This window comes from Salvia hispanica, chromosome 1 (genome assembly GCF_029641045.1).
Source record: "Salvia hispanica isolate PSC_SH4W2 chromosome 1, Shi_PSC_v1, whole genome shotgun sequence".
Classification (NCBI taxonomy): domain Eukaryota; kingdom Viridiplantae; phylum Streptophyta; class Magnoliopsida; order Lamiales; family Lamiaceae; genus Salvia; species Salvia hispanica.
In genome coordinates, this window is record NC_142692.1 from 37,772,133 (window position 1) to 37,789,684 (window position 17,552).

A 17,552-nucleotide genomic window follows, 5' to 3' on the forward strand; every position below is an offset into this window, starting at 1 on the left:
CCCAACAAAAGTTTTCTGGCTTCGTCACTGTACTCCAATGTATGATCCGAACCAAATCCAAATTAAAATTTGGTTCGGTTTTTTCAGATTCAGCTAATGTATTAAGATTGATATTTGGTGAGCCGTTGCAATATCTCAAAAAATGTCAGGATGAATACTGGGAAATTTGGAGAAAATGTGGCCATTTTTCCTACATAAGTTGATCATTATATTCATATGTTGCAGAATCAAGAATTACAGTTACATAAAGATTAAAGCAAGAAAAGAAGACATAATTTCCAGCATAGCTAGAAAACAGAAACCTTACTTACAAGCTGCATTGTTTTAAAATCAGTTTCCCTCCAACAGTGTTGAAGATTTCGTTTCTTTGTGGTCGTGGTTGAGGTGTTTCTTTAGCGTTTGTTGGGGAAACTCAAACTTTCCACAGCCCCAAACCGGATCAGCCTCTGGCAATTCATATTCATCAGGCTTCAGTGACAGCTGAAACTCTGGAAGCTCTGGCAAACTCTTGAGGCCTCTGCGTGTAAGATAACGAATATACATTAGTAACGTTTATTTGCCACATGAATATGAAGACGGAGAGGGTTAAAGTCGAGTACTTCTCTTGGTCTAGAAGGTAGGTGTACATCTGAGTCTTCTTGGCCGCGGTTTCTGGTATTTTCTTCTGCAAGTGCTTCATCGCGCCCCAAGGCGGAGGGCACCTAAACGAACACGAAAAATTTAATGTTTTTAGTTTTTATATTGTTGAGAGTGAAGGAAGAGTTTGTTATTGAATTGATGAATCAATCAAATCACCTTGTGATTGGTTCTGCAAGGCAGAAGGTCAAGCAGGCCTTCTTGCTCTCGACTAGCAGTTCCTCTGCGGCTAGAATGCAGCAGACAGCGCTGAGGTGGCAGGACGGCTCCGTGCCCTTGTCTAGGATCAGGCTGTGATAGTAGTAAGCTGCAGCCTGTGTGAGCATCAGAATGTGTTAGCCTCAAAAGGAAGGATGTGATTGGTTCAAGAAAAGGGACGGGGATTCGAGCACCTTAGCTTCTAGATGCTTCCACTTGAGGAAGAACAGTTGCTTCTTCAACACTGCGTTGCTCTCGTTCTTTTCGGATATGCAGCAGTGGGCCTAGCAAATTGCACGAACACACGCTTAGTCGTGCATTGCAAGAGTCTAACATCATTAATCAAATTTTGTCTCTTGGAATATAGCTAAAACTGATTCTAACATGTTTCAAACTGAGACGCGCCTTTACCTGAGCGTAGAAACTCAGCTGTTCGCAGGCTAGTCTCCGCTTCACAGACAAAGTTGCATTTTTGCTGTGGACAGCAAGTCCAAGCTGAAGCTCAGTTCCCTAACACAATAAAATGTGAGTTCAACTTCATCAAGATTATGATCATGTTTCAAGTTGTGATGAAACTAAATCCACCTGCGCCAAAGCTTGATGTGAAATCGCCTCTAGCACGTTGTCCTGCATATCCGAAGGCAGCTTGCTTCTACACATACAAGGATATCAAGAATCTGAGCAACACAGCAATCATACTATACAGCAACGATGATTTGTAGGATAAACGAACTCACTTTAAGTCATGTGGCAGCCGCGGGAGAACATCAAGAACACAGAAGTTCAAATATCCGGCTGCCTTGAGCAGCAAATCAACAGCATCTCTCATACAATCTAACACACAAATCACATTCATATAATCATCATTCATTACACAACACTCTGAAAAATTCTAAACATTCATAGATATAAACCTGCAGACACAAGCCTCTCAGACAGACTACTTTCTTTAGGAATCAGCTTCTCATTTGCCTCCATCAATGTCAGCATTGCCATCATGTGCACAACACACAGCAATTCGAACCACGAATTCGTCCCACAAATCTCCTGCTCACCATCATTATCATCAAAACAATTCAAGAATTTGACTAAATAAAATGCTTATCAATTTTTTACATTCTTGAAATCCTCACCTCTCTCTCCTCTCCCAATTCTCTCCATCTGAACTCCACCAGCTCTTGAAGCCCACATTCTATTCAAACACATCAAATCATCACACTTCCACAAAACCATGATTCAAACAGAAAACACAAAAATAAAGTAAAAAACCTTTCTTTGTAAGACCAAGAAGGAGAGGCAAGTATTCCTCCAATGCCCTTATTAGTTCACTGACAGCAGACCCTCCTGCACAAATCACTCAAATATTAGTATTTCACAAAATTACTAGTACTAAAAAAAGATTGGATCAAGAACAAGACCAGTATCCTCCCCAACTAAAGCAATCTGATTTCTGATAGCTGCAATTCTATCAGCAAGATCGTTGGGGACGAATCCTCGGAGAACTCTCTGCAAATCAGAGTGAACTGGGATTCGTAAAATCGGGGCAAAAATGGAGATTTCTGGGACGATCTTCTTCTTCTTCTTTTTGTAAACAGAATTGGTGCACCCCATTGCTATTTTCTTGATTCTTGCTCAAAATGTAGCTTCCTACACATTAATAGTAGCAAAAGTTGATAATGCGAAAGTCAAATGTTATAACATTGTATGTATACATGTGCAGACTATAATGTGCAAAAAAGACAACTAGTTTCTTACGAAGGGAAGATGGAAGGAGAGAAGGCAGAAGTTTCCTTGATGATTGTATAATTGTGCATGACTACTTTTATAGCATGAAAATTGGAAGTATGCATATTTAATAGTAATACTACTAAGCCAAGATAGAATCTTGAGATAGTTGCAAATAATATACTATGACGCAGAGGATCAGAGGAGTGAGAAAGCTCAGAGATCGAAAAATATGTCACATGGCGAGGGCGGAGGAGGAGAAATTAGTCAATACATTCAAAAACTAGAAAGAAGAGATGATGGTTGAGTTAGTTAAACTCAATAGTTCAAGACTCTTTTTTTGTGATACTATGCATGCACACAAAATCACACACATTTTTAATCTCAAACTTAAAATGTGTATTTATTTCATTTTCCTATGAAATTGTGAGTGTGTATATGATAAGAAATTATTAAACAATTAAGTGGGATTTTGCTAGTAGTCAGTCCTGACCTAGTGTCATGTTTTGGTCTAGTTCTTTTTTTGTTTTAAAGAACAATTTTGCCCATATGGAAATGTAGATAAGATATGTATATAAGTAGATTATGTTTTACTCGAAATGATATTTTTTTAACAAAACAAATAAGATAAAAATTGGTATGAAATTTGACTTTTGTAAAGGGAGAAAGAAGTGATGATTGAGTTCGTTACACTCAAAATGTCAAAATCCTTTTTTTGTGTGATATGCATGCACAAAAATCACACACGCAATTTCATCTGAAAATTGATGATCTAGATCTGATACCACTGGTGGGGATTTTGCTACTCATGTCAGTCATGTCCCAGTGTCATGTTTGTTGGTCTAATTCTTTTTTTTGTAAGAACAAATTTATCTACATGAAATTGTATGTGCACAAGACATATCGAAATAATGATTCACTATTAGTATTGGTAATTAATATACAAATGATAAAACAAGATATTTTCTGTAACTCAGAAAAAGTGATGAAGGTAATAAGAGTTTCGTGAGAAATACAAATAAAATAGTAGTACTCTCTACCGTCATTTAGGAGTCTAATTTCTTGACGCCACAAGTTTTAAGAAATATTAAGAAAAATTGGTGGAAAAAATTACTTGAATATGAGTCTCACTTATATATATCAGTTTTAAATAAAATATGAGTGGAGTGTGAGACTTCTATTCACGGACGAACTAAAATAGAAAAATGGAACTTTTATTCGCAGAAGGAGGAAGTACTAAAATTTTAATGCTTAATGACGCCGGTTCTGCTACACCCATGCCCATTGCTCCACCCGCCATAATGAGACAAAAAGACAAAATAAGAAATTTTACAAGTTATGGGACTATTTATGGGCCCATGCTTGACACATGGCATTATACTAATTTAGTTATAATATTTCACTAATTATCTGATAGAAAACAAACTTTTTAAATGCCGGTAATTTTGTTATTAAGTAATATGAATATACTCAATTAATCAATTAATGCCGTGTGTGATTACTGCTTAGTAAGTAATACTATACGAGTAGTAAGTTGGTGGACTATTCATATTTCATACTAACAATTAATGACCGCAAAACCCCAAAATTCATGGATTATTTTGTAATTCCTCTTTTTAAAGAGTCGTTTCCACAAGAAATCGCCATGTAATCATCTTTGTTACTTAGAAGGAAATCAACGCAACCTCAATCCTAAATCACACTAACTTTTTAAGCTGCACTCCACACATTATTATCAACTCCCTCGTTTCTCACATTATTATATGTCTATTTGTCAACACTTAAACATTTTACGAGGTCCAAAATTTGCTTGATTTTAAGTGTTAATCAAAGACTTTGAGCGTAAGATGGCACAGAGTCACATACTAATTGGATTTTGATATTATAAACACGGCACTGTTTATATTTTCCATATTACTACTCAAATTGCACTTACCAATTGGATTTCAATAAACACGGCACTATTTAAATTACACGATTAACTATGAAATATGCTCTTTTGTATTATTAGAGAAAAAGGGCAGGAGGGATTATCATTATATATTAATTTATTCATCGAAAATGGTAAACCAAGAAAGAAAACATGGTCTGAAATAGCGAATCTAATGAGATGAGATTTGAGCTACCAACATGCAATCTGGAGTGTAATAAATATTCACAGAAATCATCCAAATGTAGTATTATTTGATATGGATGTATTAACTAATGTTTATGTGTGCAGGTTTATTTCCAGAATTAGTATTAAATTATAATTTACCAGATGATGTAAGAAGGATAATGATCATTAATAGATATCATCGTCACCACTGAGATTATTTCTCAAAAATTTACCATTTTCTAGCTGGGATCTGAATCTTTGTTTGGAATCGTAAATTTTTGCCATAAAATACTCTAAAGTGGTAGCTGGAATATAATTTTGGTTGATATCTAAGAGCATTCTTAACCCCGTCCCGGATTTGGGCCACAAGTTCCCTCCACGTCATCATTCCCTCAAATTAGGGGTTCCAGGCCACAACTCCATTAACCCCGCGGGCCACAACTCGTGCCACAACTCAGGCCACAACTATTCATTTGCACTATTCACAACATATTTTAATCGTAAAATAGAATACGTTGAACAATTAAAACCGGAAAAATTCATTGTTCAGTCAGAAAATAGGAAAAGAAAATTACAAATCCTAGAAAAAGAAAATTACAAATCCTAGAAAAAAGAACTACTTTTTCTTCATTTGTGCGCGAAGGTATTCGATCATCTCACGGTGCAATTCGAGCTCGTACTCCGACATTCTCGAGGTATCCCTCGATGTCAACTCCATCAGTTGGCCCATCCGCAACATAATACTCATATCCGACATAGAGTCTGATATCTTGTCCAAGGAAGGATTGGGTGGCGGCGGCGGCATAGCGGAGTAGCTCGCAGTTGCCTTCCCCTTTGCTTTCCTCTTTGCCGCCTTTGTGCCCATCGGACGGCTTTCAGTACCAGGAGATGAGAGGAAGAAGTCCTCGTCTGTCACGTTGAGGTCGATTGGCGGACCTCCTTCGCTCGAAGTGTAGTGTCCGGCGGCGACTTTGGTTCTCTTCGCCGCCGCTTCAGCCCCACCGGTGTACTTCGGGCTCTTCTCGACAAGCTTCCAAACGTCGAAATACTTGAAGTGCTTCTTCCCGTCAGCGAAGTAATCTGCCTTGGCCTTGTCCACAAGGTCCATCTCGTTGTGCCCGCTCGGCCACATCCGGACTACGTTAGTCCACTTGCTATTCCACTTGTTAATCTCCTTCTGCACCCGACCCCAATGCTTGCGTAGCTTCACATAGGTACACTCGAACGAGCCTTCGGGTTGACCAGCGTTGTACTTGTCTGCAATCCGCTGCCATAACACTTTGCCGCTTTGCTGGTTGCCGACCATAGCGTCCTCGGAGACGTCGACATAGTTCTTGGCCGGCCACATTGTCTCCTGCGGACTATACTTCTTCGGCCCATCCTCATCGGCAACCTTGCCCTTGCCCTTGCCCCTCCGTTGAGCGGGCTCCATATCGCTGATATCGTACTCATCAGTGCTAACTGGCGATTCCATGTCCATATTGGTAGGCAGCCCGGGACTAGGCGTTGCATCTGGATCGGGTGTCGGCGGCACTTGCCAGTTTTGGGAGTTCACGAAATCGTCCATCTGGCGTTGGTCGCTGTTAAACCAATCCATAGAACTCAAAAAGTGTTGAAATGCTAGAGGATTGAGAGTGAGAATTTGTGTGTAAGAGTATTAACAATGGAGCAAATATAGTGTATAAATAGAAAAATAAAAAAAAACAAAAAAAAAATGAAAATTCGTGGGGACTTGCGGCCCGATCCGAACGCAATTAACGCCGTGATGGGCCGCATGGGCTGCGGCACGGGCACGCATAACGCCGACCGGGACCGGACTCGGGAGCGGCCCCGGGCCGGGGCACAAGTGGCTCGAACGTTGATTTCGGGCCAGGACTCGCGAGTTGCGGCCCGGCCCCGTCGCGTTAAGGATGGCCTAACACAGTTCACAATAAAAGATTCCGAACTTTCTAGATGTGAATTAATTATGGGCTTTTGGGTCCATTTATACGGCAGTTCTTGAACTTCAGATTCTGGGCCTTGGCCCATAGAAAAACAAGGATGAGAATTTCTCTTTTTCTATAATTTCTTCCTTTTTATAACATTTTATTTTATACCATTAGGATAAATTACATAAAAAACTAATCTATTAAGAGAGAGAACTCATTTGGTCTGTAAATACCCATATAATTGATGTGGAGCATGTATCGTACGACAATGATAATTGTTCGTTACATGCAGTTATGACCGATAATTCAATCTAAAATCCATGAGGTAGGCTGAGTAAACCGGAAAATAGAGTTAGGATATTATTTTGTAACCCGAATCATATTCCGACAATTTGGGTCAGTAATGAAGAAAGATTAGGGCTGTTTAAAATTTATTTATATAAATTACTTGTTTTTTTAATTGTTAATGTTTAAATTAATTAATATGGAGTATATGTTTATCTATTTATTTATTTCAGTTTTCTATTTGGAGATCGTTTGAGTGCCCTAAGTTTCAATACCAATACTATAATTAATTTAACATCTTCATCCACGTATAAATATATTACTCTTTAATTATATTAACAATTATAGTGTAAGGATATAAATACATCCCTATATATATAATACGAAAAATTATTGTGGATAAACTAAAATTTCATAAGTGGAAAGAGCCATTGGTTGAAAAAATTAAGTGGGGATCAGAGAATTAATTCCAATACATTAGAATGAGACACGAGTTGCGACTTTTGGCACACAATCAAATTGATTCTATAGGATCAAATAATTGTAGTCAAATTTGAATGCTACTTTACAATAGATGTTATTCTATATATACGTTCCAAATAAAATGTCAACCCAATTCCACGAGTTAGTTTAATAAGAAAATTACGAATTGAAGTGGTCAATGGAATTACTATGCAGTCCACATAACAAAAAAATGATGTGACCACTCAAGGTCAAATCTAAAATCCGGAAAATATAAGTATTTTGTATTTTTGTATCATTAATTAAGTATTAAAGTATTCACACTGACGATTGTTGTAATTTACAATAGACAATATCAACTTGTTATAAAATAAAATAATATAAGCTAGTATAAAATAAAATACTGTTGTTTTGGCAACTTCAAAAATTACATATTATAATAATGTATTCCTGTTGAAGTATCATGACAAGTTGCATGGATTGTTGGCTAAGAATGCTCTTACTTCAAGTATCAATATTTTCTATTTGACATCTTTTTTCAAAACCAAATTATGAAAGTGCAAATTAAACTAATACTTAGTACTTATTATTATAATGATTCACAATTACAGTTTTTAGTCATAAAATGACCCTATAACTCAAGAAGTAATGCTAATTCACGTTTGAAGTAAAGGAAAAATAATATTTTAAGCCAAATGATTAATTTTTTAGTAGTGTTTGTTAATCTTTGTGACTATTTTTAAACCAATCTTTACAATAGCAAAATAAATACTTTGAGTTTGATATAATAATTAACTCTTTATAAAATTTGACTAATAGACATGTAACCATCTTTGAACTTATAAAATTTGAAGGATTAGTTTATATGATCGATATGCATAATATATAAGGTCTATAAACTAGTATATGTATATGGTATTTTTTATTTTCTTGAAAATAAATAAATTGGTGAGCAATAATTTCAGGTAATCATATACATGCATGGTGCAGAAAGAGGAGACACTGGGGCCATGCAGAATATATTCTTTATATGGGCAGTGGGATAATGTTGCAGAAAGGAATGGACAAAAATAGAATAAATTTGAGACAGTTACAAAAAAAGAAAAAGGTAGTCAATCATGCATGGGTGTCACCCCTCAGCTATAAATAGGAATGCAGAGTAATGATCATAAGCAGGAAAATCAATGGAGTGTGTGTGTATCTCAGTATGTGAGGAGAGGGAGTTCTTGCATGAGGGCAAGAGTTGAAGTTTGATAGCCAAGGATGACTTGCCTGTGCTAAATTCATCAAATGTTGAATTTAATTAATCTTTGATGGTTGGGATTTAGGCAGTCTTCTTGGCTAATCTCACTTGCTCTTCTCATTTCATGCTAGGCCTACTTTTCTATCAATACGACTTTAAATGAGGAAATGAGTTCTTGCATGATGATAAGAGTTGAAGTTTGATAGCCAAGGATGACTTGCCTGCGCCAAATTACTCATCAAAAATTAAATTAATTTGTTTTTGATGTGTTTGGAAGTAGGGAGTCTCCTTGGCTAGTCTCACTTGCTCTTTTCATTCATGCTAGGCCTCTTTTTCCATCAATGGAACTTCTCCACCTAGAGAGAGAGAGAGATGGAGAGGGTAGTATATGAGGAAATGAGTTCTTGCATGAAGATAAGAGTTAGAGTTTGATAGCCAAGGATGACTTGCCTGTGCCAAATTACTCATCAAAAAGTAGGTTTAATTAGTTTTTGATGTAGTAATTGGATAGGCAGTCTCCTTGGCTAATCTCACTTGCTCTTTTTCATCATGCTAGGCCTACTTTTCCATCTACACAGCTTCTTCACCTAGAGAGAGAGATGTGAGGAAATGCATGGGTTCTGTTTAATTGGTTTTGATGTTGTTGAGTATATTTGGCTAATCTCACTTGCTCTTCTCCTTCAGTAAGGCCTCATTTTCCCATCAATGCAACTAAAAGTACCTTAACAGTTGGCGTGCGAATAAATGGAGACTCCTGTGGACTGGATTTCCGAGATGGGATGCTTGTTTACATCGGTGGGATGGCTGGAAAGATATCACGAGCAACAAATAACACTGGAGCGGCTTCTTCAGGCAGCAGCTGGAAAGGTCGCGCACAGAAATTGAGGTGAATGATATAAGTCGATAAACTGTTTTTTTTTTCGTATAAGCATTATGCTACGAGTAATCAAAATAGGAAATTAAAGATACTGAAATTTTAATTAGATTGAACCAAATATAATAACTTTACACTTCAATGCAATATTCTTATATTTGCTCAAGGATTTAGATAATACTAGCATTCTAATTGGACGAAATCCAATAATATGCGTATGTTGGCATAGTAGCGCTAGCTGTGGGAGTAGTTGATATAGTGGTCGAAGGAAAAACATGCTTCGACACGCATCATGGGCGGAGCTAAGAATTTTTGGAAAATTGTGACAAATTTACATATGAAGGAATTTTAAAATTTTTGAGTAAGGCATATAATAGAAGATTAAAAGAAATAAATTTTAAAATAGGTATATATATACATGGAATCGCTAACTTTAGAGGATGAGCAGTCTACAGTGTCAAATCGCTAACTTTGGGAAATTTAGCAAAGAGAAACGGGAAGTAACGAGAAAAGAAATTCGAGTAAAGGTGGGAAACGGGGCACAAGCGAGATTCTGGGTGGACTTTTGGGTCGGGGAAGATAGTCTTATGGTCATGTTTCCTAGACTATTTGGTTTATCTACCCTTAAGGAGGAGGTTATCGCGAACTTTGGAGATGGGAGCGAGGAGAATGGACATGAAAGTTCCAATGGAGAGAAAAGTTTTTTACCTGGGAAGAGGACTTAGTTAGAGATCTTTTGTATGTCGTGAATTGTTGGAGGATGAGAGAATGCTCAAGGGATGTGAAGGTGTACGTAGGCTTTTGACAATGCACTTTCCTTTATGGTCTCTAAATTATTTTGCGGGTTAATCACCAAATAGAGTCAAGAGACCTTTCTTTGGAAGATGGAAAATTGGTTTGGAGGAAAATTGCTCTGTCACGAGCGCAACTGCATATGTGGTTTTTGCTCCATGGAAGAATCAACACAAAGGAAAGATTATTCAGGCATGGAGCACAATGGATTAGTGATGACAGGTGTGCGATATGCAAGGATGAAAGTGAAATCATCGATCATCTTTTTTTTTTAATGTAGATTCTCCAGCTACTTGTGGTACTACTGCTCTCATTAATGGAACTTTTCTTACTACCCCCCAAACAAAGCAACTGCAAGTCTTATCTCTTGGAATGGGGCGTCTTTTGTAAAGTTTGGCAAGCAGATTTTTGGTTGTCTCTGTTCTTTGTCATTACATGGTCTATTTGAAATATCCGGAATAAGGTGGTCTTTCAAGGCTTGAATCTGAATTGGAATTTTGAAAAAAAGATAACTTTTATGTCAGATTGGATTGTGGGCTACGGGGTTGGTGCCATGATTTTCTATTCTGAACAATAAAAAACCTTTCTAAATTGAAAAACAGAAATAACATTAATATAACCAAAAATTTGAAATTAAAACATATAGAATAATTTCCCAATAATAACTAATAATATATCATATCCAAATTCAAACATTAAATTAATATATTTCCTTATGAAAATTAATACTCCATAATTAATATAATAATATACTCCCTCCGTCCTGCTTTAGCAGTCCCATTGACTTTTCTGCCATCTTTTTGTAAAAATAATAAAAATTAGTTAAAGTGGAGAAATGGTAAAGTAAGAGACACAATAATGTAGATAAGACTCTTCTCTATATTATTCTTCCTCTTAATTTACCATTTCACCTCTTTAACTATTTTTTATCATTTTTACAAAAAGAAGCCAGAAAAGTCAATGGGACTGCTAAAGCGGGACGGAGGGAGTAATAATTATGGAGTACTTTTTAGAAAATAAAATATAGTACTACTACTTAATTTTAGCATTCAAATTAATTTATCTATCTTTGTTTTTAGTCAACCTACTTGTTATTCTTTCATATCAAAACTCATCGATTATATTTTCATTAGGATTTGTTACAAGTAATATAAAATATACATATATTAAAATTAAATTTGATTTTTTTCCTTCAATTTTTAATATATTCAAATAAAAAAAATTGAATTTTGACAAAAAAATTAAATTGTAAATTGAAAATAAAAAAAATGAATTTTAACTTATAATTTGTTTTGCAATAATTTCAGATCTTTTGCTCATCCTGGCATCGAGTTGAAATGAGCTCAATCAAGACGAAATTTGTCAATTAAAATACTGTACATTTGTCGCGAGGAAGAAATAAGGCTTAGACGTGGCACTCAAATTATTGAATAGTGGTCGGAAATTACGATAAAGGTAAACCCTAGCTCTGAAATTGAATCCCAATTCTCTTCTGATCTCCAGCTCCACTCCTCTCCTTCAAAGCAGTGATGGCGAATTCGAATTTCGGCTTCCCGATCTTCATTCTCGCCGCTCTGTTGCTGGCCGCCTCGACGATCGCCACCTCCCAAGCTCCATTCATCGTCGCCCACAAGAAGGCCTCTCTCACTAGGCTCAAATCCGGCTCTGAACGCGTCTCCGTCTCCATCGATGTCTACAATCAAGGATCCGCGTATGTTATACTTCGTTTTACTTCCCCTTTCCTTTCAGATCTGTGTTTATTGATGGTAATTTTGTTAGATTGCTGTGATCCAGCGAAGTAATTCCGTTGCTGCAACATAATTTTATGATATTTATTGGGGGTTTTATGGATACTTAATAAATGCTTCTGATCAATGGTTTTTGGGGGTTCATATTGTTAACTTTGAGGTTTAATTAGGGTTTTGTAGAGGATCCCTAATTCGTAACTGCAGTTCCCATTGAATTTGATAGGTGTGCTAGTGCAATGCGCAAACTCTCTTAATCTATAGTATAAAGAGACTTCCATCTACAGTTAGTTGCTAATTAACTTTAGACAATGAGTGCTTGATGTTGCCCGATCCTTTGGAAACTTGAAAATGATGATTGCACTATTAATCTTGATTCATGAGCTGGACTTTTTGCCTGCCTTGTTAGTATATAGGCAGTTTGATGATCGACTTTGTACGATATTGGTAACAAGGTATATGATTTGTTGTGATGGGAGGAGAGAGTATCTATGCAGATTCACATATTTTGTTGTGGTTTTTGCATTTATATTAATAAGTCTCCCTAATATGGAAAGGAGTATTAATGAATCCTCTGATTGTAGATCACATCTTCTGCTGTTCTTAAATGAAATAAACCTCTTTCTTAATTCCTATTGTGCTCTGACAGTTGTACTGGTACAGTATCCTACAATGATGTTCTAACGCAATACTCTTCTGCATGTTTAGGACTGCTTACGACGTGACACTTAACGATGATAACTGGTCTAGTGATGTTTTTGGCATTGTCGCTGGTAACACTTCAGTCTCATGGGAAAGGCTTGATGCGTAAGTCAATATGGAGTGGAAATGATATTCCTTTAATTGATCTATTACTGCAGTTAGTCCTTTTTTTGTTATCTCATTTTGCTGTTAATGTTTATAATTTCAGTGGGGTAGTTCTATCACATTCCTTTGAATTGGAAGCGAAAACAAAAACTGTTTTTTATAGTCCACCAGCAGTAGTAACTTATCGTGTTCCTACAAAATCCACCTTGCAGGTCTGTTATTTTTCTGAATAATTATACTATGTACAAATTTAGAAAGTGTGTGTTGTTTCTAAACTGTGACCTTTCAGGAGGCATTCTCAACTCCAATCCTACCACTTGAAATCCTAGCGGATAGGCCTCCGGTGAAGAAGCTTGACTGGGTAAGTTCTAATAAAATTTTGCTTGATAATTTCACTTCTCCTAATATTTACTAACTAATACTTCCTCTCTCTACTTTTTCCTTGTGGTGATCTTGGAATGGAATTGATTTATGGGGTCACCTGAAATAATTTAGGCAAAGGTACGACACACATTTTATTTCTCTCCATTGATTCTTTTAAGTTAGATAGTCCATCCTTGATCTGACACGTGAGATTGCTATTTCTGCCGTACTTAGGAATTAAGACAAATGTTTCCTTGTATTTGAATTACATAAAAGTGTTTTACAAGTGTACATTAACACGTACTTTACTTATATGGGAAATGTGGACATTGGTGTGGGGATAGGAATAATTTATACAACTATTAATGAATGTCCTCCCGATGCTGCAATCATTGACAACTATTTTTCACACTCGCAGAAGCTGCTGGCTAAATACGGATCCCTTGTTTCGGTGGTAATCATTGTTGTCTTGTTCGTGTACTTGGTGGCCTCTCCATCCAGTGGAGCCAAGGGTAGCAAGAAGAAGCGCTAATCAACAAACTAATGTGCGTTGCAACCTCATCGCCCTCTACTCTGTAACCGATGCTGCTGGTTTTTGGGTTCTGTTTTTGTTAGTACAATTTTCACACTTGTAGCATTAGACACTAGACGTGAGATAGCATGATAGTACGTCGGCCTCTCTTGATATTTAACTATCCATAAAAAGTCTCATATTGATGTTTTGCTTTTGTTGAGAGCTCTCTAAAGTTAAAAGGTGGAATGCATCTGCGTCATGTCCTAATTTACACGAGTTTCATGTTTGAATTGTGCAAAATTATTATTTTTTTTAGTGTAGTTAATTATGCAGTGGTGACTTTATAAGTTCATTGCAATGATTTTAGTGATTTTAGTTTTCACGATTTAATAAAAAAATGTAGGAATTATTTTCAGTCCTTAGATCATGAAGATTAGCAGTGAATTTACAGTTGTGTTGTAGTGTGAATTTGTGATCATTAGCTCATTCACATGGTTTATAGTTTGTTGTTTAGTAAAAATAGCTACCATAATTAAGGGGAATGTATGAATCTTTCATTCATTTAATACTCCATTATGTATTTCTTATGTGTGTTGCATTTTCTATAACATAAGTAGATGAACAGTCTGTAAGGCATATATTTTTTCTTATGTAAATCCCAAATCATTAATATTGTCACACATCAATAGTATATATGATGTTATATTATAAGAAAATAGAGTAGCCAATAGAAACGAAAGTAATGAAAATCAAAGGAATGATAATCTGAAACTGTAAAAATGAAGTAACAAATGTTGTATGGAACTCAATGTTCAATACAGGCCATATAAGGCGTTGCTCTAACCATACTTTGGCCCACTGGCCGGAGGAGGTTGAGACACAGGAACTCCGGCTGCTGCGAATTTAGAAATGCCATCGAAGAGATGATTGGTGGCTTTTTCGTAGTTGACAAATCCCATAAACCAGAAATCGTGGCCGTCCGTTGACACCAACTGTATGTATCTCTCCGTTGGATTCTCCCTCATCTCCACTGGATTCACGCTCCCTATCTTTGCTAATGCTATCAAAATCTGCACCATTTTTATCACTTACTCATTGCTTAATTATGAAAATTCCTATGCATATCCATTTTGAAAATTCACCCCAACTAAAATTCCTATGAAAATTTGCAAGACAGACTAGAAGTCGATTACATTTTCAAAATTTACCCCAACTAAAATTTTGTACCTTGTAATAACTCCAAGTCTCTTGACCGGAGGGTGCGGTGAAGGACAAGGGGCGGTCGCTGCAAAATGCCACGTGGATGTCGGAGAGATAGAGGGTTCCGGCGACCGGACCGGTGGAAGTGGACAGGTAACATGCAAAGGTCTTTTTGAGCGTCTCGTTTGGATAAGTAGCAAAAGATTGTTTGTAAAGACTCTCAAATCCACCCCCTGTGATTGCTTTGGCGCCCAAGTTCATCTTCCCCCACGCTGCTCCCGACACAGATGATCCCGTCTTCACTACACACGTGCCAAACATATAAATGTCATCCACACATGAAAATGTAACGAAGAAATGGAAACACCGATCTCTCTACTTCATGGCTTTCTTCGGTTTTAGGAGCATTATCTTTTCCTTAATGCACAAAATAATATACTAACTCCGTACCATAAAAGTAAGAACTTTTGAGGGAACACGTGTTTAAATGCATAATTGATAAAGTAATATAGAGATAAAAAGCAAAAAAAAATAATTGAAATATTATTAATGGAAAATTAGTCTCCTATCGAAAGTAGTAAGTACTGTTTAAAATCCCATGTCGAAAAAGAAAAGTTCCTTACGGTTTTTCCAAATGTTGTTAGCCGTGACCTCAGCCTTGGTGCTCCACGCGTTGAATTTGTGGAGAACTGAATTGAATGGAGTTGAGTTGTTTTTGTCAATAGGGGTATATTGGATATAGGGTTGATGATGGTTTTGGTAGTCCTTTTGATCGGCTACACCCCACATAGCTGCCTTTTGGTTGTTTGGATGACACGTCGGCACTGCCGGAGTGCCCATCACGTGGGTCCCCCATTTCTCTGCGTCAGGCAGAGCAGGGGAGGACGGCTCCGGAGCCATCTCAGGTTGGAATTCTTGATTTACCCACTTCTCGGCATCGGCAGGAGCAGGGGAAGATGGCCCCGGAGCTGAGAAAGACGGTTCCGGAGCCGTGTTGGAGGGAGAGATGTGAGGGTAATGGATGGGTTGGGATTCTTGATTTTTGCCGCTCATTGTTGGTTGAGTTTGGTTTGGAAGTTGGATTAGTGTTGATTTTTTGAATGATGATGAATAAGGTGGATGAATTGTGGAAGATTTGAAGAGGATATTGGTATTTATATAGGTTGATGGAGTGAATTAAATGAGAAGCTACGACGCATTTGCTGACCTTTGAATATTCATATCATAGCTATTTACTTGTTGCTTAGCCGTGTGATTTTTGGGGGGGTCACATATTTCTTGATTTAATCAATCTTCTAGATGAAAGATTGAGACGTCAATGCTTCACATTAAACAAGTCACATGATGTGGATTCGATAAACGAGCAACTTCCTTGGTACTGGACTACTAGGTAAAAAATTAGGATTAATTTATTGATGAGATATATTTTTAAATATTCCTAATTTTACAAAATTTATTACTTTAACACTTGATCATGATTTGATAAACAATTAGCAATACTTTAATGGCGAGATATATTGTTTGAAGATTTTTTGAGGTGTGTGCACACCTGAGAACGATCTTTGCTTAGTAATCAATTTACAATTTAGAGACATTTTGTTGGGATAATTGCATTATACGCAAAATATATCACTAACATTTTAAATTAACATTCAAAAACTTTAATTTACATAAATCTTAGCAAATATTCCATTTTTATTAATACAAAAATTGTCAAGTGGGGACTAAGAAATTGAGATGGAATGACCAACTTAAATTTTGTGAATACTTGTTAGAGCATCTCCAAGAGGAGAGATAAATGGAGAGATAAACTAATTATAATTATTATATTTTTTGTTTTCATGAAAAATCATTCTCCAAGTAGAGAGGTATTTGAGAAGATATTATTAGGGCTGACAATTTTTGACACGACACGATAACACGACACAAACCGACACGAAATTAATGGGTTTGGGTCAGAGCTTATTGGGTTCGTGTCCTTATCGGGTCGACCCATTAAGGACACGAAAATTTCGTGTCGGGTTCGTGTTATCCGTTAACAATGCGTATCCGTGTCGTGTTCGTGTTATCCGTTAACAAATAATATTTTAATATTATTAATTCTTATTATTTTCATTTTTCAATACTTATTAAATGACTCTTAAAATCTCATTTTTCAATACGTGTTGTTATCGTGTCGTGTTGACCCGAAGTGCTTCGTGTCATTAATGAGTTCGTGTCGTGTTCGTATCTGAGGATAGCGGATCGTGTTCGTGTTCGTGTTTGAGGTTTTCTTAACGGGTCGTGTTCGTGTTTGTTATTATCGTGTTCGTGTCATTATCGTGTCGACACGATAACGACCCGACACGCACGATTTGCCAGCCCTAGATATTATACTTTTTTTCCATTTTAAAGAGGTATCTTTACCTCTCCATCAATGGAAAGATAAAATCTTATAATTACCATATTTGTCTTCTTTTCATGAAAACCCCTTCTCCAAGGGGAAAGGTAAATACATAATATACCTTTTTTATATACCTTCTCCCCTTGAAGATGCTCGTAGAGCAATGCTGCACATAGTGAGTGCAGGACAAACCTGACCCAAGTTTGACTCAGGTCAGAAAGTGTTCTCTATGTTGCATTTTCTACGCTCGTTTTAAAAATATGATAATAAATAGTTAAATGAATAGAGGGTAAAGTAAG

The 17,552-nt window shown here is 36.7% G+C and overlaps 4 protein-coding genes across 6 annotated transcripts; 1 reads left to right on the forward strand and 3 right to left on the reverse strand.

The window, feature by feature from the left end:
* Positions 1-173: 173 nt before the first annotated feature.
* LOC125224416 (Endosomal targeting BRO1-like domain-containing protein) lies at positions 174-2,696 on the reverse strand. The gene is made up of 12 exons (XM_048127816.1): positions 2,590-2,696; positions 2,253-2,481; positions 2,104-2,178; positions 1,968-2,026; positions 1,749-1,881; positions 1,572-1,668; positions 1,420-1,486; positions 1,246-1,344; positions 1,029-1,118; positions 796-950; positions 600-701; positions 174-517 (listed from the first exon to the last, which is right to left on the reverse strand). Exons 2-12 carry the CDS (start codon positions 2,443-2,445, stop codon positions 331-333), a joined length of 1,257 nt encoding a protein of 418 aa, XP_047983773.1. The 5' UTR covers positions 2,446-2,481; positions 2,590-2,696; the 3' UTR covers positions 174-330.
* A 2,577-nt stretch (positions 2,697-5,273) lies between these two features.
* LOC125220768 (glutathione S-transferase T3-like) lies at positions 5,274-6,254 on the reverse strand. The gene has a single exon (XM_048122911.2). It carries the CDS (start codon positions 6,252-6,254, stop codon positions 5,274-5,276), a length of 981 nt encoding a protein of 326 aa, XP_047978868.1.
* Positions 6,255-11,546: 5,292 nt separating this feature from the next.
* Positions 11,547-13,937, forward strand: LOC148933732 (translocon-associated protein beta (TRAPB) family protein). Of its 3 annotated transcripts, none has more exons than XR_016134620.1 (6): positions 11,547-11,696; positions 11,769-11,952; positions 12,695-12,793; positions 12,897-13,005; positions 13,083-13,294; positions 13,575-13,937. XR_016134620.1 is itself a non-coding variant. In XM_089063037.1 (6 exons), exons 1-6 carry the CDS (start codon positions 11,771-11,773, stop codon positions 13,686-13,688), a joined length of 582 nt encoding a protein of 193 aa, XP_088919163.1. In that variant the 5' UTR covers positions 11,703-11,770; the 3' UTR covers positions 13,689-13,937. The 3 variants fall into 3 exon arrangements, 1 of the variants encoding a protein (XP_088919163.1); XR_016134621.1 differs by having other exon boundaries at positions 11,586-11,696; positions 11,745-11,952; XM_089063037.1 differs by lacking the exon at positions 11,547-11,696 and having other exon boundaries at positions 11,703-11,952; positions 13,083-13,154; positions 13,289-13,294.
* A 473-nt stretch (positions 13,938-14,410) lies between these two features.
* On the reverse strand, positions 14,411-16,005 carry LOC125223252 (GEM-like protein 5). The gene is made up of 3 exons (XM_048126312.2): positions 15,494-16,005; positions 14,898-15,172; positions 14,411-14,740 (listed from the first exon to the last, which is right to left on the reverse strand). Exons 1-3 carry the CDS (start codon positions 15,921-15,923, stop codon positions 14,510-14,512), a joined length of 936 nt encoding a protein of 311 aa, XP_047982269.1. The 5' UTR covers positions 15,924-16,005; the 3' UTR covers positions 14,411-14,509.
* Positions 16,006-17,552: the final 1,547 nt, after the last annotated feature.

Coding starts and splice junctions, on each gene's coding strand:
- LOC125220768 (XM_048122911.2), bottom strand. CDS start 6,254: ATGGATTGGTTTAACAGCGACCAACGCCAGATGGACGATTTCGTGAAC.
- LOC125224416 (XM_048127816.1), bottom strand. CDS start 2,445: ATGGGGTGCACCAATTCTGTTTACAAAAAGAAGAAGAAGAAGATCGTC. Junction 2,179..2,252: donor TTTAGTTGGGGAGGATACTG/GTCTTGTTCTTG, acceptor TGATTTGTGCAG/GAGGGTCTGCTGTCAGTGAA. Junction 2,027..2,103: donor TCTTGGTCTTACAAAGAAAG/GTTTTTTACTTT, acceptor GTGTTTGAATAG/AATGTGGGCTTCAAGAGCTG.
- LOC148933732 (XM_089063037.1), top strand. CDS start 11,771: ATGGCGAATTCGAATTTCGGCTTCCCGATCTTCATTCTCGCCGCTCTG. Junction 12,794..12,896: donor TCATGGGAAAGGCTTGATGC/GTAAGTCAATAT, acceptor TTATAATTTCAG/TGGGGTAGTTCTATCACATT. Junction 13,006..13,082: donor CTACAAAATCCACCTTGCAG/GTCTGTTATTTT, acceptor GTGACCTTTCAG/GAGGCATTCTCAACTCCAAT.
- LOC125223252 (XM_048126312.2), bottom strand. CDS start 15,923: ATGAGCGGCAAAAATCAAGAATCCCAACCCATCCATTACCCTCACATC. Junction 15,173..15,493: donor TAACAACATTTGGAAAAACC/GTAAGGAACTTT, acceptor GCACGTGTGTAG/TGAAGACGGGATCATCTGTG. Junction 14,741..14,897: donor AGACTTGGAGTTATTACAAG/GTACAAAATTTT, acceptor AAAATGGTGCAG/ATTTTGATAGCATTAGCAAA.